The sequence below is a fragment of the Myotis daubentonii genome, chromosome 18, assembly GCF_963259705.1.
Source record: "Myotis daubentonii chromosome 18, mMyoDau2.1, whole genome shotgun sequence".
NCBI classification, from domain to species: Eukaryota; Metazoa; Chordata; class Mammalia; order Chiroptera; family Vespertilionidae; genus Myotis; species Myotis daubentonii.
Genome location: NC_081857.1, coordinates 25,362,166 through 25,380,543, shown reverse-complemented (window position 1 = coordinate 25,380,543; position 18,378 = coordinate 25,362,166). Strand labels below are relative to the sequence as shown.

At 37.7% G+C, this 18,378-nt stretch overlaps 1 protein-coding gene across 8 annotated transcripts in view; it reads right to left on the bottom strand.

Annotated features, from left to right (window-relative positions):
• The window catches only part of RC3H1 (ring finger and CCCH-type domains 1), a 72,266-nt gene that overhangs the window by 27,594 nt on the left and 26,294 nt on the right, over positions 1-18,378 (bottom strand). For 6 of the 8 annotated variants that reach the window (XR_009449894.1, XM_059674694.1, XM_059674697.1 and 3 more), the window contains 8 exons: positions 17,931-18,170; positions 17,338-17,513; positions 16,366-16,566; positions 13,973-14,105; positions 9,647-9,765; positions 7,642-7,754; positions 3,668-3,949; positions 3,168-3,364 (listed from right to left, as the gene is read on the bottom strand). Coding sequence is in view for 7 of the 8 variants with exons in the window: in XM_059674694.1 (XP_059530677.1) it covers positions 3,168-3,364; positions 3,668-3,949; positions 7,642-7,754; positions 9,647-9,765; positions 13,973-14,105; positions 16,366-16,566; positions 17,338-17,513; positions 17,931-18,170 (1,461 nt within the window). In the remaining variant the exon portion in view is untranslated. The remainder of the gene's footprint in view (positions 1-3,167; positions 3,365-3,667; positions 3,950-7,641; positions 7,755-9,646; positions 9,766-13,972; positions 14,106-16,365; positions 16,567-17,337; positions 17,514-17,930; positions 18,171-18,378) is intronic. The other 2 variants (XM_059674696.1, XM_059674699.1) reach the window with 2 other exon arrangements.

The following is an 18,378-nucleotide window of genomic DNA, read 5'->3' as shown; positions in this document are numbered from 1 at the left end:
TTCCAGACTTTTGCCTCAAGTGATGTGACTCTGGAGCTAGCAGTTAAGGATATAAGTTTCCAATTTTTATTGCTTCTTCACTGAAACAGGTTCTTTCAGCAGCTAGTTCTGGGACTTATTCCTGCAGGCCTAGCTTAAACCTGCTTTTCCAGAACTTTCCATTTATTTTATAAACACCTAACTTCATGCACTGAACCTCTTTCTGCTAACTATTGAACCCTAACTGGTACACTGTATTTAAGGTCACTGCAACAAAAGTAGTTGGGTTTTTCCGACAATGGATGGTCAAAAGAAAGATACAAAACAATTTTTATCATATTTTCATATCCTATATAATAAAAGAGAAAAATGGTAATTGGCGTACGATGATACCCTTTTCATTGGCTAATCAGGGCTATATGCAAATTAACTGCCAACTAAGATTGGCAGTTAACTGCCAACAAGATGGTGGCTAATTTGCATATGTAGGCACAATGCAGGGAGGCGAAAGGGAAAGCAGGAAGAAGCCCCCTGCACTGACAGTGATCGGAAACCCAGGGGGGAGCTAAGAGCTGGGGGGAAGGGCAAAGGCGGCCCTGGGGCCACCTTTGCCCTGCCCCCCAGCCATGATCGGAGAATCAGGTGCCTTTTCCGCCCTGGCCAGTGATAGCAGGAAGTAGGGGTGGAGCCAGCGATGGGAGCTGGGCACGGTCGAAGCTGGCAGTCCCGGGAGCTAGGGGTCCCTTGCCTGGGCCTAAAGCGAAGCCCACGATCGCGGGGCCGCTGCAGCTGCGGGTCCCCGCTGCCCGGGCCGGATGCCTAGGCCAGAGGCATCCTGCAGGGGCAGGGGCAGGGGCAGAGCCTGCAACCGCGGGGAGCTGGGGGTCCCCTGCCCAGGCCTGACACCTCTGCCGGAGGCCTCAGGCCCGGTCAAGGGGCCGATCCGGTGATTGGTGATCGGAGGGTGATGAGGGTCAACTCCTCTGGCCGAGGCATCAGGCCTGGGCGGGGGGCGGAGCCGGGGATTGGGGGGATATGACGGTCCCCTTGCCCAGGCCTGAAGCCTGGGTCAGAGGCGTCAGGCTTGGGCGGGGGGTGGAGCAAGCGATCAGAGGGAGGTGGGGGTCCCCTGCCCAGGCATGATTCCTGGGCCAGAGGCCTCAGGCCTGGGCGGGGGTCAGAGCCAGTGATCAGGGGGAGATGGGGGTCCCCTGTCCAAGCCTGACACCTCTGACGGAGGCGTCAGGCCTGGGCAAGGGGCCGATCAGGCGATCGGAGGGTGATGGGTGTCTACGCCTCTGGCCGAGGCATCAGGCCTGGGCAAGGGGCAGAGCCAGCAATCGGAGGGGTTTGAGGGTCCCCTGCCCAGGCCTGATGCCTGGGCCAGAGGCATCAGGCCTGGGCTGGGGGCAGAACCAGTGATGGGGGGAAATGAGGGTCCCCTGCCCAGGCCTGACACCTCTGTCAGAGGCGTCAGGCCTGGGCAAGGGGCTGATCCTGCGATTGGAGGGTGATGGGGGTCAATGCCTGAGGGCTCCCAATATGTGAGAGGGGGCAGGCTGGGCTGAGGGACACTGCCCCCCCCCCCCCACACACACCCAGTGCACGAATTTCGTGCACCGGGCCCCTAGTATATTAATAATGCTGTACCAATTTAAAGCTATCCTTTCAAAAGCAGAGAAGTCAATTCTGATTCACAATGGAGACAGCCTTGGGAAAAGGCAATGGAAAACACCTTTAATCTATCCCTGTTTAAAAATAACAGCACTAGCCCTGACTGGTTTGGCTCAGTGGATAGAGCGTCAGCCTGCAGACTGAAGGGTCCCGGGTTTGATTCTGGTCGGGGGCATGTGCCTTGGTTGTGGGCACATCCCCAGTGGGGGGTGTGCAGGAGGCAGCTGATTGGTGTTTCTCTCTCATTGATGTTTCTAGCTCTCTGTCCCTCTTCCTTCCTCTCTGTAAGGAATCAATAGAATATATTTTTTAAAAAAAGATTTTAAAAAAATAACAGCACTATTAAAAAATTTAAATTAAAAACACACACACACACACACACACACACACACAGAATAAGCTGTTAAAAAAATAATAGCACTATACTATTTACAAATAGGAGGTTTATGGCAACCCTGAGAGGAGCAAGTCTATCGGTGCCATTTTTCCAACAGGCCCAGATGACAGGGGCAGCATTTTACCAATAAAGTATTTTTAAATTAAGGTATGCATATTTTTAGACATAATGCTATTGCACACATTAATAGACTATAGTATAGTGTAAACATAACTATTATATTTACTGGGAAACATAAACGTTCGTGGGATCGAGTCTGAAACCTGAAATTGAACCGATGACTTCCTGGTTCACGGGTTGTCGCTCAACCACTGGGCTACACCAGCCGGGCACAGTTTTCTATTTTTTAATTTTTTGTATTTTTACTGATTTCAGAAAGGAAGGGAGAGGGAGAGTGAGATAGAAACATCAACAAAGAGAGAGAATCATTGATGGCTGCTTCCTGCACGCCCCCTAGCAGGGACCCAGCCCGCAACCCAGGCATGTGCCCTTGACGGGAATCGAAACTGGAACCCTTCAGTCCACAGGCCAACGCTCTATCCACTGAGCCAAACTGGCTAGTGCATGTATGCTGCTTTTTTCATATACACTACAGGACCCAGAAAAATAGATAACTGAAATTAAGAAAAATATACTGTATTTAATTTATACACACTGTAATAATAAATTCTTTTTTCATGTTTGAAGAAAATTTTGGTCAGGATAATATATACTGCCTTAGCAAATTTCCATTGTTTACTTGGGTGACTAGTCATTTCCATAAATATAGGGGTGGGCAAAAGTAGGTATACAGTTGTGAGTATATAAAACACTTTCTTATATTATTATTTATTAATCATTGTATTATTTATTTGTATAACAACTGTAAACCTACTTTTTCCAACCCCTGTATATGAACATATTTAACATACAACTGCTTTTAGTAGTTAAGGCAATTTTCTTTCATAGCTTTGTTACTTCACTTATTTTATACTATTTAACTGATAAAATCTGTTTTTCCCAAAGTATTAAGAAATACACTTATCTTAAGGAGGCTACTGCAAATATAATCATTCTTACCTGGAATCGTTCCCACAAATCCTAAGAAAAGTGAGCGCAATAAAGGAAAGATCATTACCCTGCTGATAAGGTGCTGGTTCAAATGGTGGCGCGGCTCCTCGAGGATCCTGATAATACACGTCTGCCTGCTGGGCGGGATATAACTGCGAACCCCGCGGTACCATCTGCATTGGTTTAGTGACAGGCATGGGAGGCAGGTCTGATGGCACCCTTGGAGGTACAGGATGTGGAATACTCTTGGGGACAGATTCTAGCCTATGGGAATAAAATTCTGCAAGTCAAGTTTAAGGTCTCGAAATGTACATAAATTATTAAATGTAAAAAAAACTGCCACAATTTGGGAAACTATTTTCTTCTGATAGTTATACTTTCTATAAAATGTATAAAATGTGATCTTATTTCACCTATGCTTTCTTAAAAATCAAGTAACAGAAGAAATAGAAATATAAAAAACAAGATGGCCAAAAATTTAGTCTAAAAAACTGATTATTCTTCCTTTCCTCTACTTTGTATTTATAAAGAAGAAATTTTAAAATAAAAGTTAGGAAAATGACGTACAGGTCAGGAGGGGATCCAGGGGCACTGTTGCTCAGATGATCCATCTTTCCTGGTTTCAGAGTAGAATCGTAGTTGGGGTCTGTTCCTCGTGGAATCAGCTGAGTTACTGTGTTCCCTGCTGACACAATCCCATTGGGCAGAGAAGGGGGTTTTCTGCTCGGCAGATCAACCGCACCTTCGTCAGGAAGGATAGCTGCTGAAGGCAGGCCCACCTCATTAAGCTGACCCATAGAGGCACTCAGGGGTCTTCTGGGACCCAGGCGTTTGTTCATTTTACGAAATCTATGTAAAGAGCAAAGGCACACACCAAATCCAAAATTACAAAAGCAAAACCAAGAACACAAATGCATTTAAGAAACAGATACAAAAGTTAAAAGATTCCAAGCACATTGTTTTCTAGAAATTCTCTTCAAACATTGGCTTTAGCTATAAATTTGAGAATGTGCTTGTGTGGCTATATCCAAGCTCATTTTATGAGGCCAATATTATCCTAATTCCAAAACCAGATAAAGACAATACAAAGAAATAAAATTATAGGCCTATATAAAATCTCAAGCAAGACATACTGATTAAATATAAAATTCCTCATAATATTTGTAACATTACAAATCATGCTAATTAAGCCCAGCTAGTGTGAGTCAGTGGTTGAGTGTCAACCTATGAACTAGGAGGTCATGGCTTGATTCCTAGTCAGGGCACATGCCCAGGTTTCGGGCTTGATCCCCAGTAGGGGGGTGTGGAGGAGGCAGTCAATCAATGATTCTCTCTCATCACTGATGTTTCTATCTTTCTCTCCCTCTCCCTTCCTCTCTGAAATCAATAAAAATAATTTTAAGAAAATTATGCTAATTAATATTTTTATTAATATAACTATGTTATTTTCATTGAAATTTCTACTTCTAAAACTTTTGAAGGAGAGGGTAGAAAAAGCCTTAAAGGATAGTGTTCTGAAAAATTTTATCTTAGGTGCTCCTCAAATGCCTTGGGATACAGTGAACCTATATTATAAATGAAGAATAAAACAAAAGGCCAGTGTGCACTGAGAAAAATTTACTATTTATTCCATTAAAATATTTAAATAATCAAGAATTGTAATTTGTATCAGATCTGATGCTGATTATAAGTGTGCCTATGTAAAACTGAAATTATTTCAAAATGGGGTTAATGGAAATCATGTAGAATAATGCCTAAATTTAAAACAGACACTGTAGTATAAAAGGCTTATAGATTCTAAATCTAACCACAGGATAAAAATTAAGTCATCAAACTCCAGTATCCCTGTTCATCAACAATGAAAGCAAATCTATTCACAACTATCTAGTGCATTTAAAAAAAACTGCAAACACAAGCCCCCAACACAGTAATGCTATTTTTTCAAATGTTTCCCATATCTGACAAATTTCTAGGGGGAAAAAAATCTACCCATCAGGGGTAACCACTTATAACAGTTTGGTATATAATCATACAGATTTTTCCTCCATATCCTGTCTTAATATTCGTATGTTCATAAGATTACTGTTTACAGAAATAGGGTCATATATGACTGCTTAGTAATTTTTTTCTCTACTTCACAATCCTGACTATTCCTTTAAGTCAGTACATTTTAAGTTATTCCTAACTTTTTTTTGCTGTTAAAACAATGTAGTAATGAATAATTATATACATGTATTTGCACCCTTGTGTGAGTAACTGGAAGCAGACTTGCTAAGTCTCGTGTATGCACATTAGAAACTGTTTTAATGCTCCAAAACTATTATCACGCCTACTGATAATGTCTTTTTTCAGTATGTCATCAAACACTGGGTAGTATCAGTCTTTGTTAACTGATAGTTCAAAAATTCCAAGTTTTGTTTATATTTGCATTCTTTAGCAATTAGTGAAGTTGAACAGAGTTTTACAAGTTTATTGGCAATGAGTATTCTTCCACTTTGCTCATTTATCTTCATATTCCATCTTTCCACTGGTTCTTCGTTCTCACACATTTATAGGAGCTCATTCTAGATTAGGGATTATCAGCCCTTGTATATCATTTCCCCACTAATCTTTTTTCTTTCAATTGTGGTGTTTAGGACATATCTTAGTTTTTAATTTTTATATAATCAAATTTATAAATCTTCTTCTTTATGGGTGCTGGGTTGTCATGTTTCAAAAATCCTTTCCTACTATAAAATTATGTAACAACAACAAAAATCTCTAAATACTCTATGGTTTCCTTCTTAAATATTTAAATCTCGGATACATTTATAATTCATTTTGGTATAAAGATAAGAATGAGCTGCAACTATTTTTCCAAATGGATAGCAGTTATTTCATCATCTTTTTTATTACTGATATAAAATGCCTCCTTTGGCACGTATGCCCATGTATCTGGAACTCCTTCTAGATTTTATATTATAGTTCATTGATCTATCTATTTCTATGCTTACACCATAGCATTTATATTCATTTTAGCTCATAATACTGGCGAATAGTTACTAGTTTAGTTCCTTTTTTCAGAATTTTCATGGCTATTTGCATGTTACTGTTTAAAATACAACAAAACCTTTATAATGCCCAGTCTTACCTAAAAATATAGTATTCTTCATTTATCATTTCTTCCTTTATGTTCCTAGCTAGTCTACTAATTCAATTAATATAGATACTGAATATTTCTTATTACTTTATTACTTGGTATTTGTCTTTTTGTTGTTGTTAATGCAAAAGGAATCATTAATTTCACTTTACTGATTTATATGACAGCAAGTCATTTAAAAATTTTTCTGGCCGAACCGGTTTGGCTCAGTGGATAGAGCATCGGCCTGCGGACTGAGAGGTCCCGGGTTCGATTCCGGTCAAGGGCATGTGCCTTGGTTGTGGGCACATCCCCAGTGGGGGGCGTGCAGGAGGCAGCTGATCGATCTCTCTCATTGATGTTTCTAACTCTATCCCTCTCCCTTATTCTCTATAAAAAATCAATAAAATATATTTTAAAAAAATTTTTTTTTTCTGATTTGCCACCTTACTAAACTCATTTCTTTAGCTTCCAGTAGTTTTCTTGAATTGCTCCATGTAATCATTTTAGGCCTATTTTACTCCTACATACATTTGTTACTACTTCCAGGACATTAAATAAAAGTTTTGCTAGTAGAAAATTTTGCTTTACTCTTAATTTAAATGAGACTGCATCTAATTAGTTATAATTAATTATACTAATTAAGTATGATACTATCATGCTGGCTTTTATATGTGTTATTATTGTATTGATAAGGAATTTTGATCTATTATGGACACTGGGTTTTATTCAAATGCCTTTTGGAATCTTTGGATATGACCACAAGGTATTTCTTCTCTAACCTTAGTAACTAATATTGTGCTACCTTTGTCGTTAGCCATGGCATCTATTTTAATGTATTATTGAATTCTAATTTTAATATTTGAAATTTAAGAAATATTAATATACAAGATAAATTTGTAGTCTAATTGTGCTGTGTTTATCAAAGTTAGTATTACTGGTTTTATAAAAAAAGATTAAAAGGTTTTTCTTTCTATTATGTGCTGGAAAATTTAATATCATTGGAAATATCTGGTCCTTTAAATTTAAATTAAACCTGTGAAATTGAACCTGGAAATAAAATAACTCCTTTAATAGAGCAAAGGGCCAATTTTTCCATTGGTAATGCACTATTCAATTAGTTAAAGTCAGTTAAAACTGATGAAAATTCTCAGAACTTTCATTTTTTTTGATAGTTACAATGACTCACTTCTAGGTTTGGCTAACCATAAAATAGTTTCCTATTTTTAGGCACAATATAATGAAAGCTGAAAAAACTGATTCAGTTTTCTTTTTTAAAATTCTGCATTACTTTCTAAACATTTCCTGTTCATTAAAGAGAATGCACCTACTCTCCTTGTATTTCTCAATGGCAGAAAGTTATTCTACTTAATAATTCAACCTTATCTACTAGAAGGCTGAGTTTAATGCCTTTCTCACTTACTTTTCCAGTTCCTCCTGGGAGTGTGCAAATGTACAGCTGGCCCCACGAGGGCATCCTCCTCTCTGCTTCATATCTCGACACATGTATGTTTTATATTTGCTATGCTGTGGAGGCTAAGACCAAAATTGAAACATTAGACATTAGAAACAAATGGAAAATTTTCACTGCCATTTTAGGATCTTGGTAATCTAGATAAACAAATTCAGATTGTTGCACACGCTTAGCTAGACTACCGAGAGCAAAAGTGCTAGGAAGTCATTCTGTCTGAAGTCTCAGCATCCCCCCCAAAATAAATTAATTAAAAAGAATGCATCCAAATTTTCTGATATGTTCTCAAACATGCACCAACTCATAAATTCTTTTTTTTTTTTTAAATATATTTTATTGATTTTTTTACAGAGAGGAAGGGAGAGAGATAGAGAGTTAGAAACATCGATGAGAGAGAAACATCGATCAGCTGCCTCCTGCATATCTCCCACTGGGGATATGCCCGCAACCCAGGTACATGCCCTCGACCGGAATCGAACCTGGGACCTTTCAGTCCGCAGGCCGACGCTCTATCCACTGAGCCAAACCGGTTTCGGCGAACTCATAAATTCTTGATTAAACCTCAAGGGGGCTCTATGATCTTCTTTCTAGGTTTTGTAATAAAAGTCGTAAACCATTGGAGTTTAGGACTTTCAAATGTTTAAACTGTGTTCTAATATTTCTTTTGAACAATGTGTAGGATAGTATACTTAAAATTATGTTTCTTTATAACATACCACAAAATCTACAATAGGCCCTATAACTGAAAAATATTCTGTAACCAATTCTTAACATATAGACTATTCAGTAATGGCGAACCTTTTGAGCTCGGCATGTCAGCATTTTGAAAAACCCTAACTTAACTCTGGTGCCGTGTCACATATAGAAATTTTTTGATATTTGCAACCACAGTAAAACTAAGACTTATATTTTTGATATTTATTTTATATATTTAAATGCCATTTAACAAAGAAAAAATCAACCAAAAAAGTGAGTTCGCGTGTCACCTCTGACACACGTGTCATAGGTTCGCCATCACTGGATTATATCAAAGACTTAACATAGTTCCAAAGGTACAAAGGAAACATTATTTACAACTCAGTGATAAGGCAGGACAACGAATTTGGGAGTTAATATCAAACACATTACTAAGTGAAATGATATTTAATGTATTTTATCACCAACTGGCAGAATTTCAAGGTTATTCTTACTATTTTTGTGACATTCTTCATGTCTAATGGAATAGGGAGTTAAAATAGGTTTTAATTTCTTTTATTTCTGAATCAAAACAAAGTTCTGATCTGTTCTTAAATTGATTAGGATAAGTATATCCATATTATTCTACTTGGGACAGTTTTAATATTTCTTATCTCCCAAAGACGATAAGAATAGTAAATCATTATTGTTAATATTTACCTGAGCCAGATGAATTAAAAACAAAGTTTTAATTTCTCAAGTTTACTATTGAAAAATAAAAGATCTAGCGAACCTAACATAAAACTTATGAACAAAATAAAATTTGGTGGAATAAAATGAAAAACTCTAGCCACATGATCTATTATATTTTAGTGCCATAAATTTCATTTTAAAATATTTGAGGAAAATTTGGCCCAATGGCATAACGGGTATTATGAATGAAAAATGTTAAAATACTAACATAGAAAAAGCATGTACAAATGTGTGAACAGTACTGGAGAGATGTAGCATTAGCACTAAAAAGTGATACCTGTGGTCCAACAGAGATGTAATAGTAACCAAAGAGATAATTTAATTTAAATTGAATAAACTTTAGCACAGAATCAAATGCTGCTATATCCAATGTAAACAGTGAGTCCAGTACATTATTTCATTCAATGTGGTCACATAAAATTACTAGGCTAATCCAGGAAACTGGCTGCTAACCACACTAGCTTACTGTATCGTTTCTATAGTCAGAGCTTTAAAATGCTCATGTTACCTCGCTGGCTGTCTCTCTTACCTGCTGTTGATCTGCTCCTTTCTTACTGTGGTTCTGGATGTAATCAACCAGCCCATGTACCACTGTACGCACAGCAACCAGTCCATTTTCTAGCTGTTCCCAAGTAGGAGGAGGAGCATCTACACAACAAATAAAAATAATTTTTTAAAACAATGTTATCCCATGTTTTGCTCAGTATTAAATTAATAAAGGAGATGTGTCAGCTCTTCAATGAAATCAACTTAAGCTTCAGGTAATAACAGCTTGTTCTCCTAAACATCATTTTAAAGAAACAGATATATTCTTCTAAATCTGGAGCTGTAAACTAAAATAGCTATAGGGACAAGGAAGGTAATATAAGGGAATTAAGTAGGCCAGACAATAAATGGCAACTGTCAATAGATGCTTAATTTTGGAAATAACAACAGATAAAGACAGGAACTGTGTTGAAATGTAGAGTATGTTTCACATCTAAGGCCATGGTTACTATTAAACCTTAGCTGATGGTTGTTATGTGAAAATGCAAGGCTGGCCCTGCCAGATACACCACACAGTTTCCCAGGGAAAGGTGAAATTTGAGATTTTTTTATGTAAAGTTACCCAGTTTTTATGTGTTGGTATCTAAAAAATTTACAATATTTTCAGGCCAACACTGTGTGTACCAAACAAAGCTTAACTGTGGATTGCCTGCAGGCAACTAATTTGTAATGACTATTTTGAAATTTTGTATAAATGAAGTATTGGTAAACAGAATATTTTTAAAGTTTCACAGAAGAGCTAATATATAAAGCAACTCTACTATACATTCTCTTCATTTAGTAAGTTATTTGTCCAGGGCCAGCATTGAGATTTTATAAAGGAAAAATTAACCACAGGGTTTAATATGAAATATTCTTTGAAAGAAATACAAAATGAGAACACAGATGCAGATATGACTTCTGTTGGGAGACATTCTGAAAGATTTAGGTGATGGCATCTAAAATAGGCTTTGAAGTAGACAGGGAATTTTAACAACAACAAAAGGATGAAGATACAGAGAAGGTAAAGAGAATAGTCACACAAAAAAGTATTTTTTTTTTAACTTCTAATTCCCGGGAGTGTTCTCATTGCTGGGGAAGCAGGAGCAACCAAAACAAAAATCCCTGTTGTATTCAAGGAGAGGAGCCAGACAATAGATGAGATGAATAACCAAAATACAAAGTATTTTGATAATAATGAATTGAATAAGTAAAGGAGGGGAGTGAGACCGGTACAGGTATGTGTAAAGTTTCAGACAGGGTAGCCTGAGAAGGCGTCCTTGAGAAGGTTACATTTAACCAAAGACATGAAAGAAAGGTTGATATACTAGGAGAAAAATATTCTAGGGAAAGAGGCAATCCAAAGCCGCTGTGAGAGTACACCTGGCCTGTATGTGGAGCTGAAACCAGAGAGAAGTAAGTTGGATGGAAAAGAGGAGAGAGGAAGAGAAAGGTAAAGGAAGACCAGATCTTGGGAGGCCTGGTACGTCATGGAAAAGATTTTGGCTTTTATTGATTGACGAAGGTCCTGAAGAATTTTGAACAGAGGGGTAACAGAATCACTCTGGCGCCTATGCTCAAACCAGACAGACAATAGGAGGCTATTCTATAGTCCATGAAGAGAGAGAAGGGTGGTAGAAGGGAAAGTGATAAGTAGGTAGATTCTGAATGGATTTTACAGGATATGCTGATGGAGCAGATATACCGTATGAAGGAAAGATAAGTTGAAGATGATATCACTAAGGTCTTTAGACTGAGGAAATGGAAGACCAGAATTGCCACTAACTGGAATGGGGGCAGGGTGGAGGCTTGGAACTCACTTTTCAACTGATTAAGTTCGAAATTCCTGATAGTCTGAGAGGTTGGAATGTTGAATGTTGAGCAGGCAGGTGAATATACAAAAGAATTCTGGAAGAAGGTGTGGGCTGTAGATATTATGTTTCACAGATCCTAAAATACCATCAATTATAACATACACAAACCAGTATTTTATGTGACCCCATAATTAAAAAAAGACTGCTAATTAAGTTATCACATGTCACAGCTTGTTCAAATGCATCCCAATTCAGAAATGCTAAGATCTGTAAAAAAACAACTGTAGGCTTCAGAACTGGTGAAATATAGTAAATTCATGATATATATATATATATATATATATATATATATATATATATATATATATATATAAAATATTTAAAGTCATGAGACTTTAAATAATATTTCAAGCACATTCTAGGGAATAGGTATAAATAAAAAACAAAAGAGACACAAAGATTAAACTCTAGAAGCACTCTAAAAATTAGAGGGGGTGGGGGGGGTGTGGTTAGAGGCTATGGAGAGGAGGAGAAACCAGCAATGGAGGCTGAGAAGGAGGATCCTATAAAGAAAGAAGGAAACTAGGAGAGTGGTGGCCTGAATTCAAGTGAAAAAAGTGTTGCAAAAAGTGAAGTAAACAATGTTAAATGCTGCTAATAGTTCAAATACAATGAGTATCAAGAGCTGATGTTTGGAGTCAGCTATGTGGAAGTCACTTGTAACCTTGACAAAAGCACACTGAATTAAGTGGTAGAGATAAATGCCTGGCTACAGTGAGCTCAAGGGAGTGCTATAAAAAGGAGAGAAATAGAGTGGAAGGTGGATAGCAAATGGTGTCAAAAATGTGTTACAATGAGAGGAATAATAGTATATTTGTATGCTGATAGAAATACTCCAGGAGAGAAGAAAAACTGGTGATAAGAAACAAGTCTGTCTGGAAGGACAGCCTTGACAAGATGATATTAGTACAGGAGGAGAGAGGGTGGCCTTAGGTGCATGTACAGTTTATCCACTCTCACATGAGGAGCACAGACTCTACTGGCACAGATGCAGGTAGACAGGCTGGGGGTTGATGGAGTGGTGAGCTTGTGAAAGTGCTCTTTTCATTGCTCAGAATGATCAGTGTGTGTAGTGGATCTCTGTGTTCTAGGAATAGATCTGATCTGGTTTGATTAAGCAGTTTTGGTAGTAAATCTACAAAGGTAGATTGATAAAAATTAGAGAGCTCTGAATGCCACAGTCAGGATTTTGAAACCTTATTCAATAGGCTATCACTGAAAGTTTATGAACGTAGAAATGAGAGATGTGATTTATTTTGTAGTAGTAAGTGGAATGGAAGGCATTCAATCTCAGGAAAAGGACTGAGGCCTCACTAAGACATATTAATATTAATGGGCATAAGATAAAGGGATATTGTGAAAGAAGAACAGATAGATCCTCTTGTCTGGAATGGTATGTAGAGCAAGTGAAAGGAAAAGTATGAAGTAACACAAAAGACTCAAGTTTTAAGCTCACATACCTCAAGAATGAAGTCATTTACAGAGAATGGGAACACAGGAGGAAGAGTGGGTAATGAGTGAAAAAGAAATGAGGAGATAATGGTGAATCTCAGAAAATGGGTCTGGAGTAATGAAGAGAAAACAGTGATAGAGATATTTGGGAGTCTATTATCTATAAAGAGATAATACCTGAGGCTGGGAATGAATGACCACCATCAACAGAGTGCAGAGGAAACAAAATTCCAAGAATACAACCAGCCAATTCCTTGATGGGCAGGAGAGGAAAGAATGGTAAAAATAAGAGAAAACTAGCATTTAGACAGGTCAGGAGAAAACCAAAGACTACAGATATAAGCTATTATAAGAGTTTCTATATCAAGGAAGTAGTCAACATTATCAAATGCTGAAGACTAATCAAGTAATTTAAGGACTAAGAAGAAGAAGCCTTTGGAATAAGAAACTGGGAGGTTACTAGTGAACGTTAAGAGGGTTTTATATCAGTAGTGGGAATAAACACAAGGACAACAATAGAATACAAGCTAAAATATCACAGATGAAGTATTAGGTGAAAAATTAGGGTGATTTTCAGGTCAAGAAAGAACAGGAAAAGGGGTGAAAATAAGAGAGATATTTGATGGAATGAGATACAGAGAAGGAAAACATGGGACAAAAAAAACCCACAACTAATGACATATGATTTAGAAAAAATGAGAAAACTTTAGTCAAAAAAGATGAGAATGGTAAAATACAGCACAACTTGACAATGAGAGAAAAAAGAAACAAAGGATTCCAGAGAGAATCCTTTGCTGGTGAAATGAACAGCATAGTAAAAAGTATTAAATAAAAATTAGTTGAAATAATATAAAGAGACAGACAAGAATGGGAGCAGAACTTAAATACTGTAGAAAAAATCTGGAATAGCCCATTCTGGGAATGGTAACAAAAAATAATTAAAAGAACCATTGAGCAGCACTGAGGCACACATAGGACAGTCCATTAACATCCCTTGGGTTTACCTGGACTAGGGTCAATGTTTGCTAATAGCTCCAAATGGGGTCTTAGTCGGTTCAAATTTGCTGGATCTCCAGTTCGCTGGAGAGCAATTGTTAGTTCCTGGACACTTTGTGCAAAAGAGGCTGGAGTCTGCAACTTAAAAAAAGAAAAATATTAACTCTCCAAAGGCCAGATAATCCTTTGGGGGGGGGGGGATTATTTACAATATCACAATCATTTTTGCAATTTATTAAATTTAATTTTATCCTTCCCCACATCCCGAGCTTTGGCCAGGTATGTATTGTGCCCTTACTTCCCTCTGCTATCACATTCCTTACATGTGAGACCTCTCTCAAGTCTCAGTTTGGAAGTACTCTTTTATGTTCTTACAGTTTGACTGGCCCTTAGGGTCCTTCCAAATAACTGAAATCTGGAAAGATAGTCTAGAAATAATGCTATACAAAGGACAGAACAATGAAACTGAACTTAATCTCAGTTTGAGTTCAAGTTTTGTTATAGACCAAAGATCATGACACAGGCCATAATCTTTACAGACTCTCTCTAAAAATCAATGGGGGAAAAATACCCTCAGGTGAGGATTAACAATAACAAAAACTATCATTACGAAAGTTTCAATATGTTATAATCAGTTAGTCGCATAATTTCAGACCTAAAAGTTGCAGGTAAAGTTTGGCTAAAGGTATCTAGGGGCCCTAGCCAGTTTGGTTCAGTGAATATAGCATTGGCCTGCGAACTGAAGATTTGCGGGTTTGGTTTTGGTCAAGGGCATGTACCTTGGCTGCAGGCTTGATCCCTAGCCCTAGCCGGGGCACATGCAGGAGGCAACCAATCAATGTGTCTCTCTCACATCGAAGTTTCTCTCTTCCTCTCTCTCTCCCTCCCCACTCCCTCCCACGCTCTCTAAAAATCAATAGGAAAATATCCTCATGTGAGGATAAACAACAAAAAAAGGTATCTAGGGAAGACTTATAGGACAGAACAAGTAATATATATCATATTGAAAATTTTGCACCAAGTAGTTATAAAACACATTTCCCAATTCTCCTTTAACATCAATCTTCTACTCATTCAAAGAATTCTATTTTGGGGAGTAGGAGAGAGAGAGAGAGAGAGAGAGAGAGAGAGAAGCAGAGTAGCCCAGAAAGAGGCTTAGTGATTAAGAACATGGATTCTAGAGTCAGAATACCCTAGTTCAAATCCAGATCTGTCACTGGAGAAAAGTATTTAACCTCTTTGTCTCTGTATAAAAGGGATGATAGATGGCTGTTGAGAAGACTAAATGAACTGTTTAAACCACCAGGCATACAGTGAGCTCTCAGTAAGTGTTAAATATTTGGGCAACATCTTGACCTTATTTCTCTCAGTTAATGGTTGGGTAACTCTAAGTATATCATCTCTATGGTTTTAAGTATATAAGGTAAAATAGTAAAAATTAAATTAAATACTATTATTGAACATAGTATATTTACAAGGTGTTTTTATAGCACTTTCATATATTTCATATTGAATTACAACACATTTATGGTCTGCTCCAGGTTGGTGTTTTTTTTTAGTGTGCTCCAGTTTTAAGAGAATTAAAATTAGCTCTTAGCCCTAAACGGTTTGGCTCAGTGGATAGAGTGTCCACCTGCGGACTGAAGGGTCCCAGGTTCAATTCCGGTCAAGGGCATGTACCTTGGTTGCGGGCACATCCCCAGTGGGGGGTGTGCAGGAGGCAGCTGATCGATGTTTCTCTCTCATCGATGTTTCTAACTGTCTGTCCCTCTCCCTTCCTCTCTGTAAAAAATCAATAAAATAAAATTAGCTAAGAGTCAGAAATAAATAATGAGCCCGATCTAAAATTCATGTGAACTCTAGTGATCTTTTTTCATCATAACAAACAACATTAAGTAAAAATAAGTTTACTGAAAATTTGATCAAACTGAGAATGGTTGGTAAGTTATTATGTGAAATTTTTCTGCTGCCTATAATATGAAGCCTCAGTGTATACATCTTCCAGACTTAAATGGCTGCTACAGGCAGACAATTAAGGCATTTAGGAAATGGGTTTAACTAACACAGTGAACAAAACTCAGAGAACAATAAAAGTAGGGAGAGAGGCAACGATATAAAAGAAACGCCAGCCTCTGAAAGAATGAGCGAACGTGGGCTGGAAAAAGCATTAAAACACTAATTAAATATTATATGAAAAATGTCAATTATACCTCAATTTTAAAAAATCTTTATATTAGCAAACTGGTATTTTGATGTGACTAGTTGCGACATGACACCGGGCTATAGAGAATATAACTTAAATGAGTGTGACGTAACTCACTTTAATACACACTTGTTAAATAAATGAATCACCCAAATTCCAGGATTACTGCAAGAATTCAGGAACAACAAAAGGGTCTACCTTGTCAATAATGGACTGCATATGAGATTTGTGAGACTGGTCTCCATAAAGCAAAGAGGACCACTGGTCTGGTGCGATTCGTAAGCCTGCTTCCATAGCAATCTGAACTATCTGGGAGTCATGCTCTCGCCGCAGAGCTTCATAGGTCCTGAATTCTTCTTTCAGTTGCATCAAAGAGGAATCTTCATCACGTTTGGTGACCTAACAAGACACACATAATCTCATTTTGAGTCAGGTAAGGAACAAAATGGGCTTATTCTTTGTAAGAGCATCTATGGATAACAGATAATTTTCTTAAAAAAAAAAAGTTTTTAATGATTTCAGAGAGAGGAAGGGAGAAGGAGAAATAGAAACATCGATAAAAGAGAAACACCAATTGGCTATCTCCTGCACACCCCCTACTGGAGATCGAGCCTGAAACCCGGGAATGTGCCCTGACTTGGAATCAACCAGCGACCTCCTGGTGAAAGGGACAACATCTAACCAACTGAGCCACACTGGCTGGTCATAACAGATAATTTTTAATGTAACAAACAAATTTCTTATAGTAACAATAGCAAGGTTAAAATGGAGCACACCATTTTGCCAATAAAACATTTCCCCTTTTACAGATGTCAAAATCCCTGGAATGATATCAGAACAAAGAGCCAAATACAGCTTATTTCCTGCTTCAATGACTCTCTATCCAGACCAATTCTCCTTGTAGTCTTGGTGGAAAACTGAGCCAGCTTATTAGTCTCACCAAACAGAAAAATCTATAAGCCTTGGTTTGATCTATGTTGTTCAATATCTAATATACAAATTTAATACAAAAAGATTTAAGTTTAATAGGATGCCATCTGTATTCTTTAAAAGAAAAATTGCTAACTTTTCTGAAAAGACTCAGGCAACTTTATTAAACTAAAAGTTTTATTAATTGTTTAGGGAACGGATAATGTTTCCTTTAAGCTGTAATTTAACAGAGGTTCATACCTTGAAGCAGGAGGCTCTATACAGGAGCTGGACAACATGCCCAATGCTAGTTTTAGAGGCTTGAGGGAACCGTGGCTCTAACCTTTGCACCACAAAGAGAACCAATACTTTTCTTGACAAAGCAGAACCATCTTCTAAAGCCAGGAGAACCAACTTAAGAGCTTCCTCCTGCATTGCTAGGAAAGTTAGGCAAAATCAAAATTTATCATGTGCAGGGATAAGATAAATTCACTTATTAAAAGGGCAATACTCAATAATTTCTGCAGGTATCACTTAAATAGGCAACGCAATGATAGATAGTTACGCTTTTTAACCTTTCGGGGGCTTTTTGTATTACATTTTATTTAAGAAAGGAGATATAAAGTCAATACGGTCAAGAAAAATGTCTATCAAAATGAATAAACTTTTGGCATTAAGGGAAAAGTTAAGTGCTCTGAAAAACTGACGTGGAATTACCCAAACCATAGTTATCAAGTAGAATATTGCTTGGTAACAACAGAATTTGCAATGAACTAGCCGTTGTATATATTTATAATCCCCAGACTATACTTTTAGAATTACTAGTGTAGTACATATGAAATTTAATTATATACCTGGTCCAAGGAACTGGCAGCCCCGAGCCCTGACTGCTGCCCAAAGATTAGAAGAGAGTTGCTGAGGATTCTGGTGCTGGAGAATGAGCTCTGTAACTGTTCGTTCACCTAACGATCGAGCTGCTCGCATGGCACGAATCCTGCCTTCTTCTTCCACTAATTGGCAGTGGACCAGAGTCACCAGCTTCCTCTGCATTGGGCGACTCAGAACACTCTGAGTAGTGCTATTCAGACCCACTCCTTTAAATAGAGTAAAAAATTATTTCTAGGTTTACAATGCAATTTTAGAGAGTTCAGAAAAACTTCCTTGGGTGGGCTGATTGACTTATGGGTTCTACTAGAATATTTAAAATGAATAACAGAATTACACAAGTGAAGCATTTCTAAAAGCATACAAAAGCTTTTACCTCATGCAAATACATTAATGACATTAAATAGACCATTATTC